Source organism: Zophobas morio, unplaced genomic scaffold (assembly GCF_036711695.1).
Source record: "Zophobas morio isolate AGI-343-1 ecotype UQ-CSIRO unplaced genomic scaffold, CSIRO_AGI_Zmor_V1 ptg000006l, whole genome shotgun sequence".
NCBI lineage: Eukaryota > Metazoa > Arthropoda > Insecta > Coleoptera > Tenebrionidae > Zophobas > Zophobas morio.
In genome coordinates, this window is record NW_026972111.1 from 10,760,799 (window position 1) to 10,779,952 (window position 19,154).

Below are 19,154 nucleotides of genomic sequence, written 5' to 3' on the forward strand. Positions count from 1 at the left end.
GCCAGTACTAGCTAAGATAAGTCAGATTTTGGCATAAGACATCCTATAAGAAACTAAGAGGCGGGTGGGCGGGGCTAGCACTTGCTAAGATAAGACTGATTTTGGCAGATGACATACCTTGTAAGAAAATAGAGGGTGGGTGGGCGGGGCTAGTATTTTATAAGAAAAGACTGAGTTTGGCACTTTTGACATATTCGACCACTTTTCAACCATTTTCGAAGATTAGCTAAAACATTTTCTTGTAGATTTCGATATCCAGAAGTCATTTATATTCGGTTTCGTTTCTTCGAAAATTTCTACCGTTTTTCCAGAAACGCTAACTGAAATACAGGAATTTTCATAGTTTTGTCAAAATAGCTCGGTAATTTTTTTGCGGTTTTTAGAATTTTTAATTTTTCATTTTTCAAATTTATCCCTTTAGAATTCTATTTTTTAAAATTTCAACTTTTAGATTTTTTTTCATTTTTCGTTTCTTCAACTTTTGAATTACAATTTTTCTAGTTTTCATTTCAAATTTGCAACCAATAATTAATTATAATTTAACATTTTGTTCACTTTTTCAATTTTAGGATCTTGCCCCCTATTTTCTTAGAGGATATGTCATTTGCTTATAAGTCTTATCTTAGTAAGTACTAGCCCCACCCATCCGCCCTCTATTTTCTTAGAGGGTATGACATTTGCCAAAATTAGTCTTATCTTAGCAAGTACTAGCCCCGCCCACCCGCCCTCTTTTCTTAGAGGGTATATCAATTGCCAAAATCAGTCTTATCTTACCCAACACTAGCTACAAGACAGATTTTAGCAAATGACATTCTATAAGACACTAAAGGGCTGGTGGGCGGGACTAGCACTTGCTAAGATAAGACTGATTTTGGCAGATGACATACCTTGTAAGAAAATAGAGGGCGGGGCTAGTATTTTATAAGAAAAGACTGTGTTTGGCAGTTTTGATATATTCGATCACTTTTCAATCATTTTCGAAAATTAGCTAAAACATTTTCTTCTAGATTTCGATATCCAGAAGTCGTTTTCGGTTTCGTTTCCTCGAAAATTTCTACCGTTTTTCCAGAATCGCTAACTGAAATATAGCAATTTTCATAGTTTTGTCAAGATAGCTCGGTAATTTTTTTTTTCGATTTTTATAATTTAAAATTTTTCATTTTTCAAATTTATCCATTTAGAATTCTGTTTTTTATTTTCTTTCTTTTTTCAATGTTCATATTTAATAATTTCTTTTTTTTAATTTTTTAAATTTTCAACTTTTAGATTTTTTCACTTTTGGTTTCTTCAACGTTTGAATTACAATTTTTCTAGTTTTCATATCAAATGTGCAACCAATAGTTAATTATAATTTAAAAATTTTTCACTTTTTCAATTTTAGGATCTTGCCCTGTATTTTCTTAGAGAGTACGTCATTTGCCAGAATCAGTCTTATCTTAGCAAGTACTAGCCCCACCCACCCGCCCTCTTTTCTTAGAGGGTATATCATTTACCAAAATCAGTCTTATCTTACCAAGTACTAGCTAAGATAAGATAGATTTTGGCATACGACATTCTATAAGAAACCAAAGGGCGGGTGGGCGGGGCTAGCACTTGCTAAGATAAGACTGATTTTGGCAGATGACATACCTTGTAAGAAAATCGAGGGTGGGTGGGCGGGGCTAGTATTTTATAAGAAAAGACTGAGTTTGACACCTTTGACATATTCGACCACTTTTCAACCATTTTCGAAGATTAGCTAAAACATTTTCTTGTAGATTTCGATATTCAGAAGTCATTTATATTCGGTTTCGTTTCTTCGAAAATTTCTATCGTTTTTCCAGAATCGCTAACTGAAATATACCAATTTTCATAGTTTTGTCAAAATAGCTCGGTAATTTTTTTTTTCGATTTTTAGAATTTTGAATTTTTCATTTATCAAATTTATCCATTTAGAATTCTATTTTTCATTTTCTTTCTTTTTACAATGGTTGGTTTCTTCAACTTTTCAATTACAATTTTTCTAGTTTTCATTTCAAATGTGCAACCAATAATTAATCATAATAATTAAAAATTGTTTCACTTTTTCAATTTTTGGGATCTTGCCCTCTATTTTCTTAGAGGATACGTCATTTGCCAAAATTATCTTACCTAGTACTAGAGTAGTAGTTTGAGAGTATACCCACATTAATTACTTGATTGGAGGAACATGATTCAGAAGCAGAATTAGTATATGATAATAATGACGGTTTAACTAAAAACATTAATTTTTTTATTATTAAAGTACAACAGGTAAAATTTACTTTTAGATAATAATACATTTACCACCATCCGGAGAAGATTTTAGACGTCAGAACACCCTTGAAGAAAAAATGTACGACTCTTGCGAAAATACACTAGCAAATTATGGAAGAATTTACTAATTCTTGCAAGTTCCAACAACAATTAGGTTTCTGATACAATTCATAACCTTAAATACGTGACAACCCAAATCGACATTTTTCTCAAGAAACTTTCGCTTCCTAATGTTGATTACCAACCAAGTCACTAGATTTCCATAGCTTGCTGCGGTCTAAAAATGACGTGAATGCATGACAATAGCGCTGTGTAACGTCACACGTCATTTTCAACTTGTGGTGATATTTACGATTTGGTAACACTGCAGAGATTGAAAAGCCAAGATAAAACAAACCAGCAGTACCCACAAAAATGTTTTCAAGACTACTAAGACGCACACTTATTTCCACAAGAAATTTCAGCACGAGCAAACACCACAATTACAAAGTCGCCATAGCAGGAGCCGCTGGCGGCATCGGCCAACCACTCTCCCTTCTGCTGAAACAGAGCCCCCTTATCACAGAACTCTCACTCTACGATATCGTCCACACCCCCGGAGTAGCTGCCGATTTATCCCACATCGAAACCACCGCCAAAATCGCAGGTTTCATGGGACCCGAAAACCTCAAACAGGCCTTAAAGGGCGCCGACTTAATCGTAGTGGCCGCCGGCCTACCACGCAAACCTGGAATGGATCGAGACGACCTCTTCAAGAGTAATGCGTGCGTTGTGCGAGAAATAGCTGAAGTCACCGCTGAAAGCGCCCCCAAGGCTCTACTTGCGATAATTACCAATCCGATCAACTCAGTCGTAGCTATCGCAGCTGAAGTACTGAAAAAAGCCGGGAAATATGACCCTAAGCGGTTATTCGGGGTGTCTACACTTGACGTAGTCAGAGCTAACACCTTCGTGGCGGAACTGAAGGGGTTATGTCCCTTAGAAGTCAATGTACCTGTTATTGGGGGGCATGCGGGAGCTACGATTATACCGCTGATTTCTCAGGCAACGCCTGCTGTCACTTTTCCTCCGGATCAGCTGCAAGCTTTGATTAGGAGGATTCAAGACGCTGGAACTGAAGTGGTGAAGGCGAAGGCTGGAGCGGGTTCGGCTACATTGTCGACGGCTTACGCAGCGGCAAGGATGGCGATTTCGTTGGTAAGGGGGCTAAATGGGGAACAGAATATTGTTGAATGTGCGTACGTGGAGTCAAGTGTTACGGAAGCCAAGTACTTCTCAACACCTCTGTTGTTGGGTAAGAATGGAATAGAGAAGAACTTGGGGTTGGGGAGACTGAGTGATTTTGAGCAAGATATGGTGAAGAAGGCAATTCCAGTATTACAGAAAAATATTAAAACAGGTGAAGATTTTGTTATTAACAATTAGATGTAAAAAAATAGAAGTATTTTTATGATTCCAGTGCATTTGTCTTGATTTTGTTTCACGTCTTGTTGTTTTTCATAATTAGAATAAAAATAAAAAAAAAAATTATTGAGAGAGAATCAAAGATGCGCCATTTGTTCTGATAGCAATCAAATTCAGTCTTAATGTATGTGTATAGTGTTCATAAAAAATTCTAAACTATTATAGTTACTGGCTTCTTTTATTATAATATTTCCGAATTATTAATATTTTATTTTGTTAGAAGTAGGTGCAACTTTACTGCCACATAATTATTTGTTTAAACATTCATTATCGTAAAGTTTAGCATTTAAGTGGGATTTATAAACTTGCTGTTCCCGCTGCCGTTGCTTTTAGAGCCATTAGAGCTGAAAATTGTCATTTATAAACTCCGTTGCCAAGTTGCCATTGATAGTAACTTTGATGTTCAATTTTTGCCGTATTAAAGAAAAGTGGATGATTTAAGTTGATTAATACAAAAATTTACCACTTTGGACATGTTTCTTGTTGCCGAAATAAGTCTACACATAATAAGAAAGAGGCAAAATGTAGCCCCGCCCACCCACCCTATCTCATTTGTGATGATTTTTTTTATTCGTCGTAAGCCAAGAGGGCGGAGCTTAACTGCAAAATCCTTATTTCTCTACGAGAAATTAAAAACATGTTTTTGAGTATCGTGTTGCTCAAAGAAAACTATGTATATTAAGAAAAATAAAGCCAAAGATTAAGCCCCACCCTAACCTGTTCTGATGTAAATAGTAATGAAGTTTTCATTTGTTGGCAGACCTAGGGGAGGAGCCTAATAAATAAACCAAAAAAAAAAAACATTTAATAAGACATTTAAACAAAAACAAAACCAACAAAAGAAAAATCCATTAAAGCACAACTAACTAAAAACTAGAGAAGATAGATGTTCAAAATTCCTGCCTTGTACATATAACTAAACTCGTAATATTTCCAAATTTTGATCATTTTTTGTAAAAGATAGTCATTAGTACTAAGATAAAACTGATTTTGGCAAATGGCATATCCTCTAAGAAAAGAGACGGTGGGTGGGCGGGGCTAGTACCTGTTAAGATAAGAGTGATTTTGGCAGATGAGATATGTTTTAAAAAAAGAGAGGGTGGGTGGGCGGGGCTAGTACCTGCTAAGATACGAGTGATTTTGGCACATGAGATATCTTTTATAAAAAGAGAGGATTGGTGGGCGAGGTTAATAGCGGCCACTGTTTTTGGTAAATGACATATTAGGGGCAATTCTGAATCAAACTTATTTTCAAAAACCCTACGTTTAAAATGTTCGTAGTTAATTGGTAAGATAATGTTGATTTTGGCAAATGACATATACCCTGGGAAAATAGAGGGCGGGTGGGCGGGCCTAGTATTTGTTAAGATAAAACTGATTTTGCCCCTATTAATACTGTAAAAACTTGTGAAATTTAAAGGTATTGGAAATTTCCTGTATCTTTACACTTTTAAACATTCATCATTCACTAAAATTTGAAATGTCGCATGTTTAGTGAGCACAGCATTAATCAAACAATATCTTTTAATTCAAAGAAAATTTACTTTTTGTTGCTTATTTTTTCACGAAAATTTTATTTTTGACTCAAATATGATTTTTTCATGTTCCTGCACTCTGAAAATTAATTTATCTCTACTGCTAATTATGTTTCAGATATATTTTAACTAAATATATTCGTTCAGTTTTTAAAACATAAGAAATATTTCAAATTTTTGAACATTTTCGATTTTGACAGTCATTACTGAATTTTCTTAACATTTTCACTTCATTTTTCCGATTAATTCAACATTCTTCTAAAATTTAATAAGTCTCAGCATTAATCAAACAGCTCTTTTAAATTAACGAAAATTTTCTTTTTTTTTATATTTTGTACTCAGTTATGATTTACTCACAATTTTACTCTGTGAAAACTAACATATTCCCGCCCACCCGCTCTATCTCAACTGTGACGATTTTTTCATGCATGGGCGGGGCTTATATTTTACGGATTTGGCAATTAAGATCCGCCCCCTGGCTCACGACGAATAGAAAAATCATCACAATCGAGATGGGGTGGGTGGGCGGGGCTAATCTTTCGACGTTTGTTATTTCTTGATATTCGTAATCTTCTTTCCTCAACTATAAACTTAAAATATGGTAAAAATGGTAAATTTTCGTAAAAAATTTATTAAAACGAAGGCAAAATATATTTTGATTAAAATCTTAATATTTACCCCAATCTTCTAAAACTTCACTCTTTACAAACTTGCTTTTTTACTGAAAATTCGGTTTAATTTTAACCCAGTTAATCGGTAATTATCGAAAATGCGTTAATTTACGCGAATCCACAAGGAATATTTCATTGTCAAATTGTCAGTACCATCTCAAGAGCTTTGATAATCACAGAATAGTTTTGACAGTTTTAAAATTACATTTCTTAGCAATCAAAGGAAATGTGCTTTGAAAAGTTGTGTTTTATTTTCAAATACATTTAAGAGTCTGGTGTTCTGTTGCTGGATGAACTTGAAACGATCTTTTGAGCTTCTATTAGTGTTTTATTTTTTATGAATTTGAAAAAGTCTTGAGTGCCGCAGTTTTTTATTTTTAATTCGGGAAACTCCATGGAGACTCTTGGGTATCCATGATGTATTATTTTGGGAGGCCATGGAGATTTTTTTTGTAAATTATATTAAAACAATCGTGAGGTTCAAGGAATTCCTGCTTGGAAAGAATTTCAAAGTGCTTTTCTTATAATAATTTAATTAAATTTCTTAGAGGGCACGTTATTTGCCAAAATCAGTCTTATCTTAGCAGATATTAGTCCCGCCCACCCACCCTCTCTTCTCTTGGAAGGTATCTCATTTGCTACAATTGGTCTTATTTTCGCAGCTACTAGCCCTGCCCACCCAACGTCTTTTCCTTGGAGGGTGACATTCACTAAAAATCAGTTTTATCTTAGCACGTACTAGCCCCGCCCATCCACCCTCTTTTTTCTTAGAAGGTATCTCATTTGCCAAAAACAGTTTTATCTTGGCAGCTATTTACCCCGCCCACCCACCCTCTCTTTTCTTAGCGAGTATGTCATTAGCCAAAATCAGTTTTACCTTGGCAGGTACTAGCCCCGCCCACCCACCCTCCCATTTCTTAGCGGCTATGTCATTTGCCAAATCTCAGTTTTATCTTAACAAGTACTATCTCAATTCGGATGATTTTTTTATTCGTCGTAACCCGAGGGGCTAAACATAATTGTAAAATTCTTATTTTTCTAGGAGAAATTACCATGTGAAATGTTCTTAAACAAAGAAAACTAAATGTATTAATAAAAAAAAAGAACAAAAGAGAAGCCCATCCATAAAATATGAGGGTTTCGGTGAACACAAAATTTGATTTTGTGGAATTAGTGCTGTCAACCAGAAAAATGTCTTCAAGGGACAATTTTCTGGTATAATTTCACAACAGAAATGATTTTATCAGCATTGGGAACATCACTTCCTTCAGCCATCATAAAACTGATCTTGAACGTTAGAATTCCTTATGTTCTTGCAGGTTTAATAATATTTTTGCGGCTTGAATTCGAACTTTTATTCTGGATCGCGCCGCTCTAGAGCGTAGTGTTCCAACACGGCTTATTATGATTTTCATCGTGTTGAATACGTGTTTTGTATCTGCGAATGCATTTTAATTTAATTAGTAACTGGAATTAACGCATAGTGTAATCTCATGTATTTTTTTTTTTGTTAAAGATTGTTGATGAAGTGTGGCGTAATTAATTTAAATAATTTTAATACTCATAACAAGTACAAGTTCGCGCGGTGAAAGCGGAACACACGGTTTCTAATTAGAGTTAAGAATCTCCGAAACTACTGGACCGGTTATTATATAATTTTATATGCATTTTAGAATTATCGTGTAGACAGTAAAACTCTAAACTTTATAAAATAATATTCTTCTATACTTGTTGCTTATAATTCTGCTACCTCTCGGGTAGTTTGCGTGAAACTGTTCTGAGGGATTAGGACCACCTGATTGCAGTTTTTTTGACCGCAGCGCGCAACTGACCCATGCCCCTGAATTGTACGCTACAAGTACAACAAAATTTATAATAATATATTAACTATAGTAGAATTCTTTTAATTTTGACAATATGCTGTAAAACTGTACCAATTTGGGCATCTGCTACGTTTAATTGCGGATTTCCAGTACAATAACATTGTTTGCATTTTTTTTTTTTAGTTTCGCATTTTTAATATAAAGTAAAAAAAAACTGATGTAAAATGAGGGTAAAACGAATAAATTACCCTTTATTTATCTACCATTAAAGAATTTAAGAAGCAGGAACTATTCGTGCCCAACCAATTATCGGATTACGATTAGACCAGTCGAGATGTAATAAAACTCGAGTCTGTATATTTGGTTGTCTGATTCTAACGAAATCTTGCAATTTGTTTGTTTCAGTTCAAGAAAATTCTCTACAGGCGTACTTATGATTCAAATCAAATGCTCATATGAAACTACAACGGGAACGGCGTTTTACTTCATAGTCTGGTTAAGTGAGGTTCTACCTTAATAGATGTTGAAATTGACACGTCATGCGCGTGAAACGCGCAGCTTGGTTTAATTGTTGGCTAGTTTGCAAAGATCGGGTAAAGTGTATAATATGCGGCAGGTTTTTTGCGCACAGAAATGCGAAGTGTATAATGCATCCAGTTACTTTAATCCGATTTCTCTGCTCCTTTATGTTTTTAAATTTGTAATTATGTAATGTAGGATGGTCACTTTTAACAGGACAGTGCCACAGCCCATGCAAATGGAGCTAGAATAGATTTTTTGGCTGAATTTTATAACGTTGGAATTATTGATCGCAATACACCAAACTGGCCGCCTAGATCATGTTATTTTCAACAACCATCAGTTTTTGACATGACTCCTTCTGCACTATAAAAAAGCCGTAAACAATTGATTTTTCGCTACCTATTCCAAATTTATTATTTATTGTACATCCGGGATTAATTTTTATGTGCGCTAATAACAACAATAAATCAGATAAGCCGTTTCTGATTTAGGTAATAAAATAAACCAATTTTGCTAACTGAAAATGCGGGATTTTAAGACTTTTTTATCACCACTTAATCAACAAAAAACGATGTTAATAAATATTGGTAATTAATTGATGTTTGACTTCATTTTGAGAAACCGTCCATTAAAAAACCTTGTACCGTACTCCTCATCTCTCTAAATCGTAATTCATATTCATTGTTAAATTACAACCTGCATACCATATCATCTAAGAAAAGCATTCCTGCAATAATTAATCGAAACCAATTAATGTCAAGTTAGTCAAGAATCAAAAATTCAAAACAAAGCAATTCCAACATCAACGCCGAGTTTGCACCCTCAATCAACCCTGTCATTGCTTGAGCGAACAAGCTCCCCCCTCAAAACCCCAACGATTCCCCGCTTCTCAATCAATCTCAAAATGCCAACGCATTAGATCGCAGTTCCCAGCTGTCATATCTGTGAAATGTCAAACCTGGATTCATGGCGTAGTAGAAGTCTCGCCATTCGTCCATCCATACTTCCGCCACCCGAGCGGCATTGTGCAGTACTATCTTCGACACACCTCCGGGGAACGTGTAGGGACTCTTGTCTCGGAAGACGTGCCCGACGTGGGAGCAAGGGATTATCTCGAGTTTGCCGCCGCACTGCCAAACCTACGGCGCACAAAACAAACAAGCAAACTGTTTTTTGTTCAATACATTGACACTTGGTTGTTGGACGCAGGGTGTGCGTAGAACAAACAAAACAAACACGCGTGGTAGAGAAATGTAAAAAAAAAGAAGAAAGTGCCAATGGCTTGTAGATTTACCCTGAAACTCATCTCAAGGTTCTCGCCGCCCCAGATGTTCATGCCTTCGTCGTAGGCGCCGAGCTCGTAGAAGTACTCCTTGTCGATGGAGAAGAGGCCGCCGGCCATCGTGGGGGTGCGCAAGGGGGCGGTGCGGTCGTTGTTGCGGCGGTCCATCTCTCGCTGAGGCACGCGATACCTGCGTCATAAACATTAGAAAAATATTGTATGTAACGGGTGGCAAAATGAGGCGGGCGCCATTTTTCTGCCGGCAGGCCAAAAGTGATTCAGTCGCTTGACACGGAAGATACGAAAACGCATGTGTCCATTTTACATTTTAACATTATCTTGAGAATAATACAGCGCTAACCAAAATGTTTACTCTCCGAAAAACATCATCCTGAAATACTGTTCAGTAAAAAATATCACTTGAAATGAATACACAATGTTGATTTATTTACTTGGGGTTTTTATTCTTGATATTTATGATCGAAATAATAATCGATTTGTGGCAAAAATGAATTAAAAGAAAATAACTGACTCAAATGACTTTCACAATACATGTTTAATTTTTCCAAACACTTGTAGAAAAAAGTTTATTCTTAAGACCCACTGAGTCACCAGTATTACAAAAGAGTTCGGTATGCACATACTTTCTAAAACAAATAGTAAAATTTATTGTTCAATTTTAGAATAATTCATGTGTACGTACGTACCTTAGTCGTTAAATCAAATGAAGTTATTGATGTAATTTCTTTGACAAAGGGTAAATATTGAATCTGTTATATATTTTTTTGACATAACATGTGAAAATAATATGAAACTGGATTGATTATTAAGCCACAAGCAAAGCAGCATATTCAAAATAAAATTTTGTGTAGACATATACAAAAATATAACACTAATAATAATATGATTGTGTTAATAAAAAAACAATTCGTCGAAAATTATTTCCACAGAACTTCCCTAGCTTCCGAAGTACAGGCCAACAAATACTTGATTTTGTGGAATTTTCCTTTTTCGTGTTAACCTCTATAGAGCAAAGACAATACATATAGAAGGTACCCGTCACAGTGTAATAGAAAAAAAGAAGGTTTTATCTTCCTAAAAAAAGACAGTTGATAGCCCCGAGATGATTTAATATTCTTAAAAAATGACACTCTGGGGCCCCTGAGAAGGTTTCGCTTTCTCTAAAAAAGGACAGTTGGGACCCCCGAGAAGGTTTCACATTCTTAAAAAAAGATACTCTGGGCCCCAGTAAAGATTTCACATTTTCAAAAAAGACAGTTGCGCCTAAAAACATTTGACGCCCCCGAGAAGGTTTCACATTAAAAACAAGACATCTGGGGACCCCGAGAAAGTTTCACGTTCTTAGAAAAACGACATTTGGGACCCCCGAAAAGGTTTCACATTTTTAAAAAAAGACATTTGGCGCCCTCAGAAGGTTTTACATTTTTAAAAAAGACAGATGGTACCGCCGAGAAAGTTTCACAATAAAAAAAAAGACATTTGGCGCTCTCGAGAAGTTTTTACAATTTTAAAAAAGATAGTTGGGACCCACAAGAGGCTTTCACATTTTTAAAAAAGACAGTTGGGTCTGCCGAGAAAGTTTGACATTTTTAAAACAGACAGCTGGAACCCTTGAGGAGGTCCCACATTAAAAAAAGACATTTTTAAAAAGGACAGTTGGGACCCCCGACAAGGTTTCACATTAAAAAAAAAAAACATTTGGAACCACCAAGAAGGTTTCACATTGTTTAAAAAAAGACAGTTGGGACCCCCGGGAAGGTTTCACATTCCTAGAAAATGACAAATGGGAATCCCGAGAAGTTTTCACATTCTTAAAGACATTTGGCGTCCCCAAAAGGTTTAACATTTTTAAAAAAGGCAGTTGGTACCCCCGAGAAGTTTTATATTTTTAAAAAAGACAATTGGGACACCCTAGAAGGTTTTACATTTTAAAAAAGACAGTTGGGACACCCGAGAAAGTTTTACATTTTTAAAAAAGACAATTGGGACCCCCTTGAAGGTTTTAGATTTTTAGAAAAGACAGTTGGGTCTGCCGAGAAAATTTGACATTTAAAAAAAAAACAGCTGGGACCCCCGAGAAGGTCTCACATTATAAAAAAAAAAGACATTTAGCGTCCTCCAGAAGGTTTTACATTTTCAAATAAGACAGTTGGATCTCCCGAGAAGGTTTCACATTAAAAAGAAATTTGGGACCCCCAAGAAGGTTTCACATTCTTAAAGACATTTGGCGCCCCCAAAAGGTTTTATATCTTTAAAAAAGACAATTGGGAACCCCGAGAAGGTTTCATATTCTTAAAAAAAGACAGAAATCCGCTGTCTAGTAATATGAGGGGCAACTGAAAATCGTTTATGTATAAACATTCTTAATTTAAGATGACAAGCGTAACAGCATACGTGAGAGTCAAACAGAGAAACTGTAAACAAAACGACCATCGGTTTTATTGCTTCGACTTCCGCTTATTATATAAAACATTGCGTTTTATTTTAATTCTTGACGGTGAAATTCACAATTGGTTGATTATAAACATGTCTATTTCGCATTCGCGGAACCAAGTGACCGCATAAAACAAATGCAGGTCTGTAATGTTAAAGTCGATGTAAATAAGCGTGCTACCCTTATGTTTCAACCGAGTTTTTCCTTTAACAAATTTTGTGTCTACCAAATTGGGTTGGTTGGGGTGTAATACTAATAATAAGTGTTGCCTTTAATTTAATCAATAAAATAAATTGACTTCATAAATTTTTTTGAACCACCTCTTAAGAAAATCTAAAAAATATGAATGGAATGATAAATCACAAGTACAAACTCATCATATTTTTTGCATTTTAGATAGGATTTATTCAGCAAAATTTAAGGGTGACGTCATCAATTTTTTTTAGGAGGGATGAACAAATACATTTTGAATAAAAGTTTACCATGCTTATAATAACTTTAAAATATTCCCAAGATTTCAAAGCATTCGGTTTTGTAATTCCTGATTAAATCGATAAAATAAATTCACGCCTTCATTAATTTTTTTGAGTCACCCTGCATATGCAAATCCAAAAATATGAATGGAATGATAAATCACAAGTACAGACTCATCATATTTTGTACATTTTAGATACGATTTATTCGGCAAACTTTTGAGCTGACGTCATCAGTTTTTTGTAGAAGATAACCAAATATATTTTGACTAAAAATTTATTATGCTCTTTATAACCTTAAAACATCTGCAAGATTTCAAAGCATTCGGTTGTGTAGTTCCTGATTAAATCAATAAAATAAATTTACGCATTCATTAATTTTTTTGAGTCACCCTGTATATGCAAATCGAAAAAATTTGAATGGAATGATAAATCACAAGAAGAGACTCACCATATTTTGTACATTTTAGATAGGATTTATTCAGCAAAATTTTGTGGTGACGTCATAAATTTTTTAGGGGGGACGACCAAATACGTTTTGATCAAAAATTTACCATGCTTATGATAATTTTAAAATATCTTCAAGATTTCGAAGCATTCGGTTTTGTAGTTCCTGAGTAAATCAGTAAAATAAATTTACGCTTTCATTTATTTTCTTGAATCACCCCGTATATGCAAATCCAAAAAATATGAATGGAGTGATAGATCACAAGTACAGACTGATCATATTTTGTACATTTTAGATATGATTTATTCGGCAAATTTTCGAGCTGACGTCATCAATTTTTTGGAGGGGATAAGCAAATATATTTTGACTAAACATTTATTATGCTCTTTATAACCTTAAAACATCTGCAAGATGTCAGAGCATTCCGTTTTGTAGTTCCTGATTAAATCAATAAAATATATTTACGCATTCATTAATTTTTTTGAGTCACTCTGTATATGCAAATCCAAAAAATATGAATGGAGTGATAAATGACAAGTACAGGCTCATCATATTTTGTACATTTTAGATATGATTTATCCGGCAAACTTTCGAGCTGACGTCATCAAGTTTTTGGAGGGGATAAGCAAATATATTTTGACTAAACATTTATTATGCTCTTTATGACCTTAAAACATCTGCAAGATTTCAGAGCATTCGGTTTTGTAGTTCCTGATTAAATCAATAAAATATATTTACGCATTCATTAATTTTTTTGAGTCACCCTGTATATGCAAATCCAAAAAATATGAATGGAGTGATAGATCACAAGTACAGACTCATCATATTTTGTACATTTTAGATATGATTTATTCCACAAACTTTTGAGCTGACGTCATCAAGTTTTTGGAGGGGATAAGCAAATATTTTTTGACTAAAGATTTATGATGCTCTTTATGGCCTTAAAACATCTGCAACATTTCAAAGCGTTCTGGTTAGCAGATTAAAAATTAAATTTCAAAATGTTGTTTTATAATTTTGATTTTTTTTCCAAAAATCTGGACGTTTCGGGTGAAAAGTCGATTCAGAGTTGTAAACTACATGTGTAGGACTATGTTATTTTATACAATTGAAAACCCATTTACTATGCACAATTTTGAAGTGACGTCATCGCATTAGTGGTGGGGATGATTAGACAAATTTTGGTTAGCGTTTTACCATCTACATGAAATTCTTAATATAAGTACAAAATTTCACTACAATCGGTCGAGTACTTTCGGAGATTATCTGTCTAATAAAAATCCGGGACAACAGACGGACAGACGGACGGACAGACGGACGGACAGACGGACAGACGGACAGACAGACGGAAATGGGAGACCTATTTCTTCGTCTTCTAGGGGTCATGAAAGATCGAGAAAACGTAAAAGTAGAGAGTCGGCCGACGGACTCGATTACAATACTTCCTTTGCTTACGCTCGGGAAGTAAAAAGGTAAAATAAATGGTAGAACTTCATTTTCAAAATTCGATTTTGTTACTGTAGCATGTATGCGTAAAATCAAAAATATGGCCATGAGCCTAATTTACTTAGCGAAAGAATTTTTGGTGAGGGTGAGGATCAAATTTTAGTTGATAATTTTGGAAGGATAAACGGATATGGTTGATAGTAGGATTATGTTTTTTATAAAATTTAAGTAACATTTAATATGTAATTTTTTGAGGTAACGTCATCACATTGTTTGTGGAGATGATTAAATAACTTTTAGCCTAAAATTTGACAATAATCGTACCGACAGTTTCGGATCTTATCTGTCTAATAAAAATTGGCACAAACGACAGTCAGACGGAAACGGGAGACCTATTTTTTGTACTCCAAGGGTGATGGAACATCGAGAAAAAAATATTTAGATAGAACTTCCCTCGCCCCTGAACTACAGTACAACTTTCCAATTTTTTAGAAAATTGACAAAATCTGATTTTGCAAATTTTATTTTTTTTTATGATAATGCTATTCGCATCTTTCAGGTGCAGTTCTCCATTATAATCTGTGATGACAGCATCAATATTCTATCGACAACACGTGTAATACTAACAATAACATTTCTAAATTTTCGGTAAAATCGGGTGAGCCATAGTTGATTTAATCAATAAAATAAACTACCTCATTCATAATTTTTTTTGGGTCATTCTATCTAAACAGTTCGAAAAAAGGCGCCACTCACAATAACCACACATATCGAAATATCAAGGAAACAGTGGGTTGCTAACATGTATACAAACGCATTATTTTAAGAAACCATAAACCCAGAACCGAAAGCGGAGACAGTCGATGGTTACAACTTACGATTGTTTCTACTTTTTTGATAACTTGCCTAATTTTTGAACACAAAACATATTTCTTGGCATTTTACAATTACAGAAAAAAACGAATTTTCTTAATTCAAAAAAAAAAAATGTTCCCAGCTTCTTCGAAAAATTATAAAATTAAAATAATCCTTCTATTTAAAATAGAGATATGTGTGGACTGTTAAAGTATAGTTAAACCAGTCACATTGGATATATCTGAGAACGAACAACCAGTCACATTGGATATATCTGAGAACGAACCCCGGACCCTTCAGATGCAAAGCATGTTTGTTTCGTATTGCTGGTATGTACTGCTTTACTACGAGAAATAGTAAATAATAAAAATTATAATAACAAACAAAATTAAGGCAAATTCATAAATCACAAGTACCGGAGTATGTTATTTTATAAAATTTATGCCATGCACTAAGCAAAATTGGTGCTGGGGATGATCTACACGATATCGCTAACATATATGTAAAATTTGACAACAAACGATAGACAGACGGAAACCCGAAACCCACTTCTTCATACTCTAGAGGTCGTGAAAAGTCAAAAAAAAAAACATTATAATACTTGATTAGCTTAGATTCGGGAAGTAATAATTTAAAAAAGGAACTGGATTTTTATAAGCAATCACTGTCAAAGTCACAATTAATTTATTAAATTTATAACCCAATTGAATTAAAATGTCTTCAAAACGACCTTGAAATCTTCTAAACTAAAACAAACGTTGTACATTGTAGATTCATTGTAACGAATTCCAAATTAAATTCAATTTTTTTTAATACACTCCCTCACAAAAATAAAAAATTGAATGAATCTTCAAATGGCGTCGAACAATAAACACCATAATGAAGTGCAGCACCATCTTGTCATTTCACAACATGGCCGCCAAAGTAGAAAAACAGAATATGTACACCATGTCAAGAAACTTAATAAACAAATATCGAATTCGAATATCACTATTTTTTTTTACTACCACAAATACACAAATTACTGTGGAAATCGCCTACAGCAACATTAACTCCAAAGCAAATATGTACATCGATTTATTCCAAGTGCACTGAACAATAAAATACTCATTTATGAAGGTATACTGTACCACAAATAAAAAAACACATTATTTTTTTCTTATTTTAGGTATCTCTGGGAGTTGGAAAGTCTTTAATATGTATTAAAATTCCTCAGTTGTGTCATATTTTTTTAAACTAGTGAAAAATACATAAGTAGATCTGCGCCCACCAGGAGAATATGTAAAGAATCTTCCATTTTTACCAAACTATTAACATGACAGAGCATTGGAATAATAAACTTGGAAGTTTGCCGAAACAGGTGGCCAAAGTAAACATATAGAAGACGAAGTTTTAATATTTCCTGTAAATTATTATCAATTATGTTTTTTTGCTTCACATTTTAAATCGCAGTACTTGATTATTTTAACGCATTTAACACAACCCACCTGCATCAGCAGACAATAATGTTGGGTGTCAGTTGTTGTATAACGTTGGTATTTTTAAACGAATTAATTTTAATAAAGAAATTGTTTCAAATTTAACCTTACAATAACACCTGCATCGGCGCCTTGTCCATGAGGTCAATTGGTCAATGACCTCCTAAAAAACAACGTCTCAAAAAATATAATTTTGGCAAAATTACAATTGTCAATTCTGTATTCGTATATATTTACCATGACATGAATAAAAAATTCATCAACAAGACACCAAATCTCATTCGCGGTTCATTGGGTCAATTTAAATATTGACCTAACGCAACTATTATACGTTGAGATTTCCTTTGAGTTCGGGCCATATTTTGATAATAAAAAAAATAGGTAACTCAATAAGTGTATGAGACAGTTAAGTCATTTCGAATAGAACGCTGTTTCAATTAAAAAAAAAAATCGGACCTGGTGATAATGTCAAGAGCGGCTAAATATAGCCAAAACAGGCCAAAAAAGTTAAATTTCCAGAAAAAGGAATTTCATTTAATCCAACATGCACGCTATTAGTAGCTCGGCGGAATTCATCACCATGCTATAGGATGACTCGTAAAATCATAGAGCCAACAACACAATTGTCCACCTCATTTAATCCAACAAAAACGTGGTCACAGTTCAACAATTCTGTAAATAACCTTACTAAGCTCAGCACAAATTTTACTTGAATTAATTTCTGGCACTTTTGACCCGCTGAAAATTATAATTCGTGATTCATACCATCTGAAGTTTAATTTCCAGTTGAAGCCACCCCACGTCATATCCGAGGCCGTGATGTACTCGAATGTTTCGTCTGATATTACATCGATGATGGGACAAACGACTGTCTTTCGATCTTGGACTATTCGGGCGAGAAGAGGTTCCAACCATCCTTCCGTACATTCACAATGTGCATCCAAGAAGGTGATCACTTGACCCTTGACATGTTTCGCTCCTAGCAGACGTGCTCTAATTAAACCTGAACGTTTTTCAGTACGTAGAACTATTACTGGTACGGGCAAGGTCTTTACGTATTCTTCCAGCTTTTCGCCCAGGTGTTCTGTGGACAAACAAGTGGTCTATGAGAGAGGTCAAATGTCAAATTTTTGTGAAAAGAGGAGTGTTTTTGTCGGTGAAATTTATGGGTTTCGATGATAAAAAGCGTTCGTCTTAATTTTTAATATGAGTAAAATTTCATTATATATCTATAAATTTATTAACCATCTGCTTACCGCAAGGAGAAACAACCTCTGGTTCTTTACCGGCTGATCAGTAAATTTCTACGAAATCAATTCAAACATTTGTTACAAACTTTGCTTTTACTTTTCAATTTGTTTGTACAATAGCGGGAAAGATCGAAAATGTGAAAATTATTATTTCTGCTAAAAAAAAAATACAATTTTCTTAATGCTTGACAAAATGCATTTTTGTATCTCCGACTCCTAGAAACCACCACCAGTAATTTTCTTGTCGTTCAGGTTGGCGGTCTAATTTTTAAAATGCCAAAAATATTAGTGTCAAAATTAAAGAACAAATAAAATCAGATACATACTGGGAAGGAAAATTGTTCCAAGAAAATGACGAGAAAAATCATAAACAAAGATAAATTTTATTGCTTCTAAAAATGCGTTAAAACTGTCACAAAATTAATGAACCACGCTACATATACTTTTATTATGGAATGCGGACGTACTAATTGTATTAATATTGTTCAACATTAAAAATAATGCTGCAATAAAAATTTAATTAAAAAATAAGACAATTACTCTGGTTATTGTTTAAAATCAATGTAGCATTAAGTGTATCGAAAACAGTGTTCAAAATGTGCTCCTTGAGGAATTTAACAATAATAATATCGGTGATAAAATATCTGATTGTTTGTCTCTAATTTCTTAACCACGCGTTTTTTTTTATTGAATTTTTCGAGCAACAAATTCTGATTTAATTAAGAAGTGATAATTAGCTTGCCATAAAAAATCAGCGTGATTCATTTGTTGCTAACTATAACAAATTTTTTATAATTTAAAAATTTGTACTGAGTGACAGATAAAACGCGGTATTGTCGTCACTCGTAAATTCTATACATCCTGATATGTGGGACACTTATTAAATGTTTAAAAAAAATACTATTTAAACAAATTGAAAATAGAACAAATTTTGGACGAGAATTTTACAACTATTATACACAACTACGAAAACTATAAACATAATAACTACAAGTCAGTTGAAATTTTCAATTTTATTACCGCAAAAACCGACCTTCCGATTCCTCATGAAAGAGGAAATAAAAACGCCAAATCTAAAATATTTACAAAATGTGTTTGCATTATAATAATACTCTTAAAGTTATCGTAAACTTCGTAAACTTATTACCAGAGTTATACGCTTATCCCCATCAAAAACT

General features: G+C 34.1%; 2 protein-coding genes across 4 annotated transcripts in view; one reads left to right on the forward strand and one right to left on the reverse strand.

Annotated features, from left to right (window-relative positions):
• The window catches only part of LOC135123593 (polypeptide N-acetylgalactosaminyltransferase 5), a 66,777-nt gene that overhangs the window by 14,398 nt on the left and 33,225 nt on the right, over positions 1-19,154 (reverse strand). For 2 of the 3 annotated variants that reach the window (XM_064048383.1, XM_064048385.1), the window contains exons 4-6: positions 17,492-17,810; positions 9,584-9,761; positions 9,248-9,428 (exon numbers count right to left, since the gene is read on the reverse strand). In XM_064048383.1, coding sequence (XP_063904453.1) covers positions 9,248-9,428; positions 9,584-9,761; positions 17,492-17,810 — 678 coding nt within the window. The remainder of the gene's footprint in view (positions 1-9,247; positions 9,429-9,583; positions 9,762-17,491; positions 17,811-19,154) is intronic. The other variant, XM_064048384.1, reaches the window with a different exon arrangement.
• LOC135123594 (malate dehydrogenase, mitochondrial-like) lies at positions 2,568-3,860 on the forward strand. Its single transcript, XM_064048386.1, has one exon. The coding sequence runs from the start codon at positions 2,689-2,691 to the stop codon at positions 3,697-3,699; it is 1,011 nt and encodes a 336-aa protein (XP_063904456.1). The 5' UTR covers positions 2,568-2,688; the 3' UTR covers positions 3,700-3,860.

Coding starts and splice junctions, on each gene's coding strand:
- LOC135123594 (XM_064048386.1), top strand. CDS start 2,689: ATGTTTTCAAGACTACTAAGACGCACACTTATTTCCACAAGAAATTTC.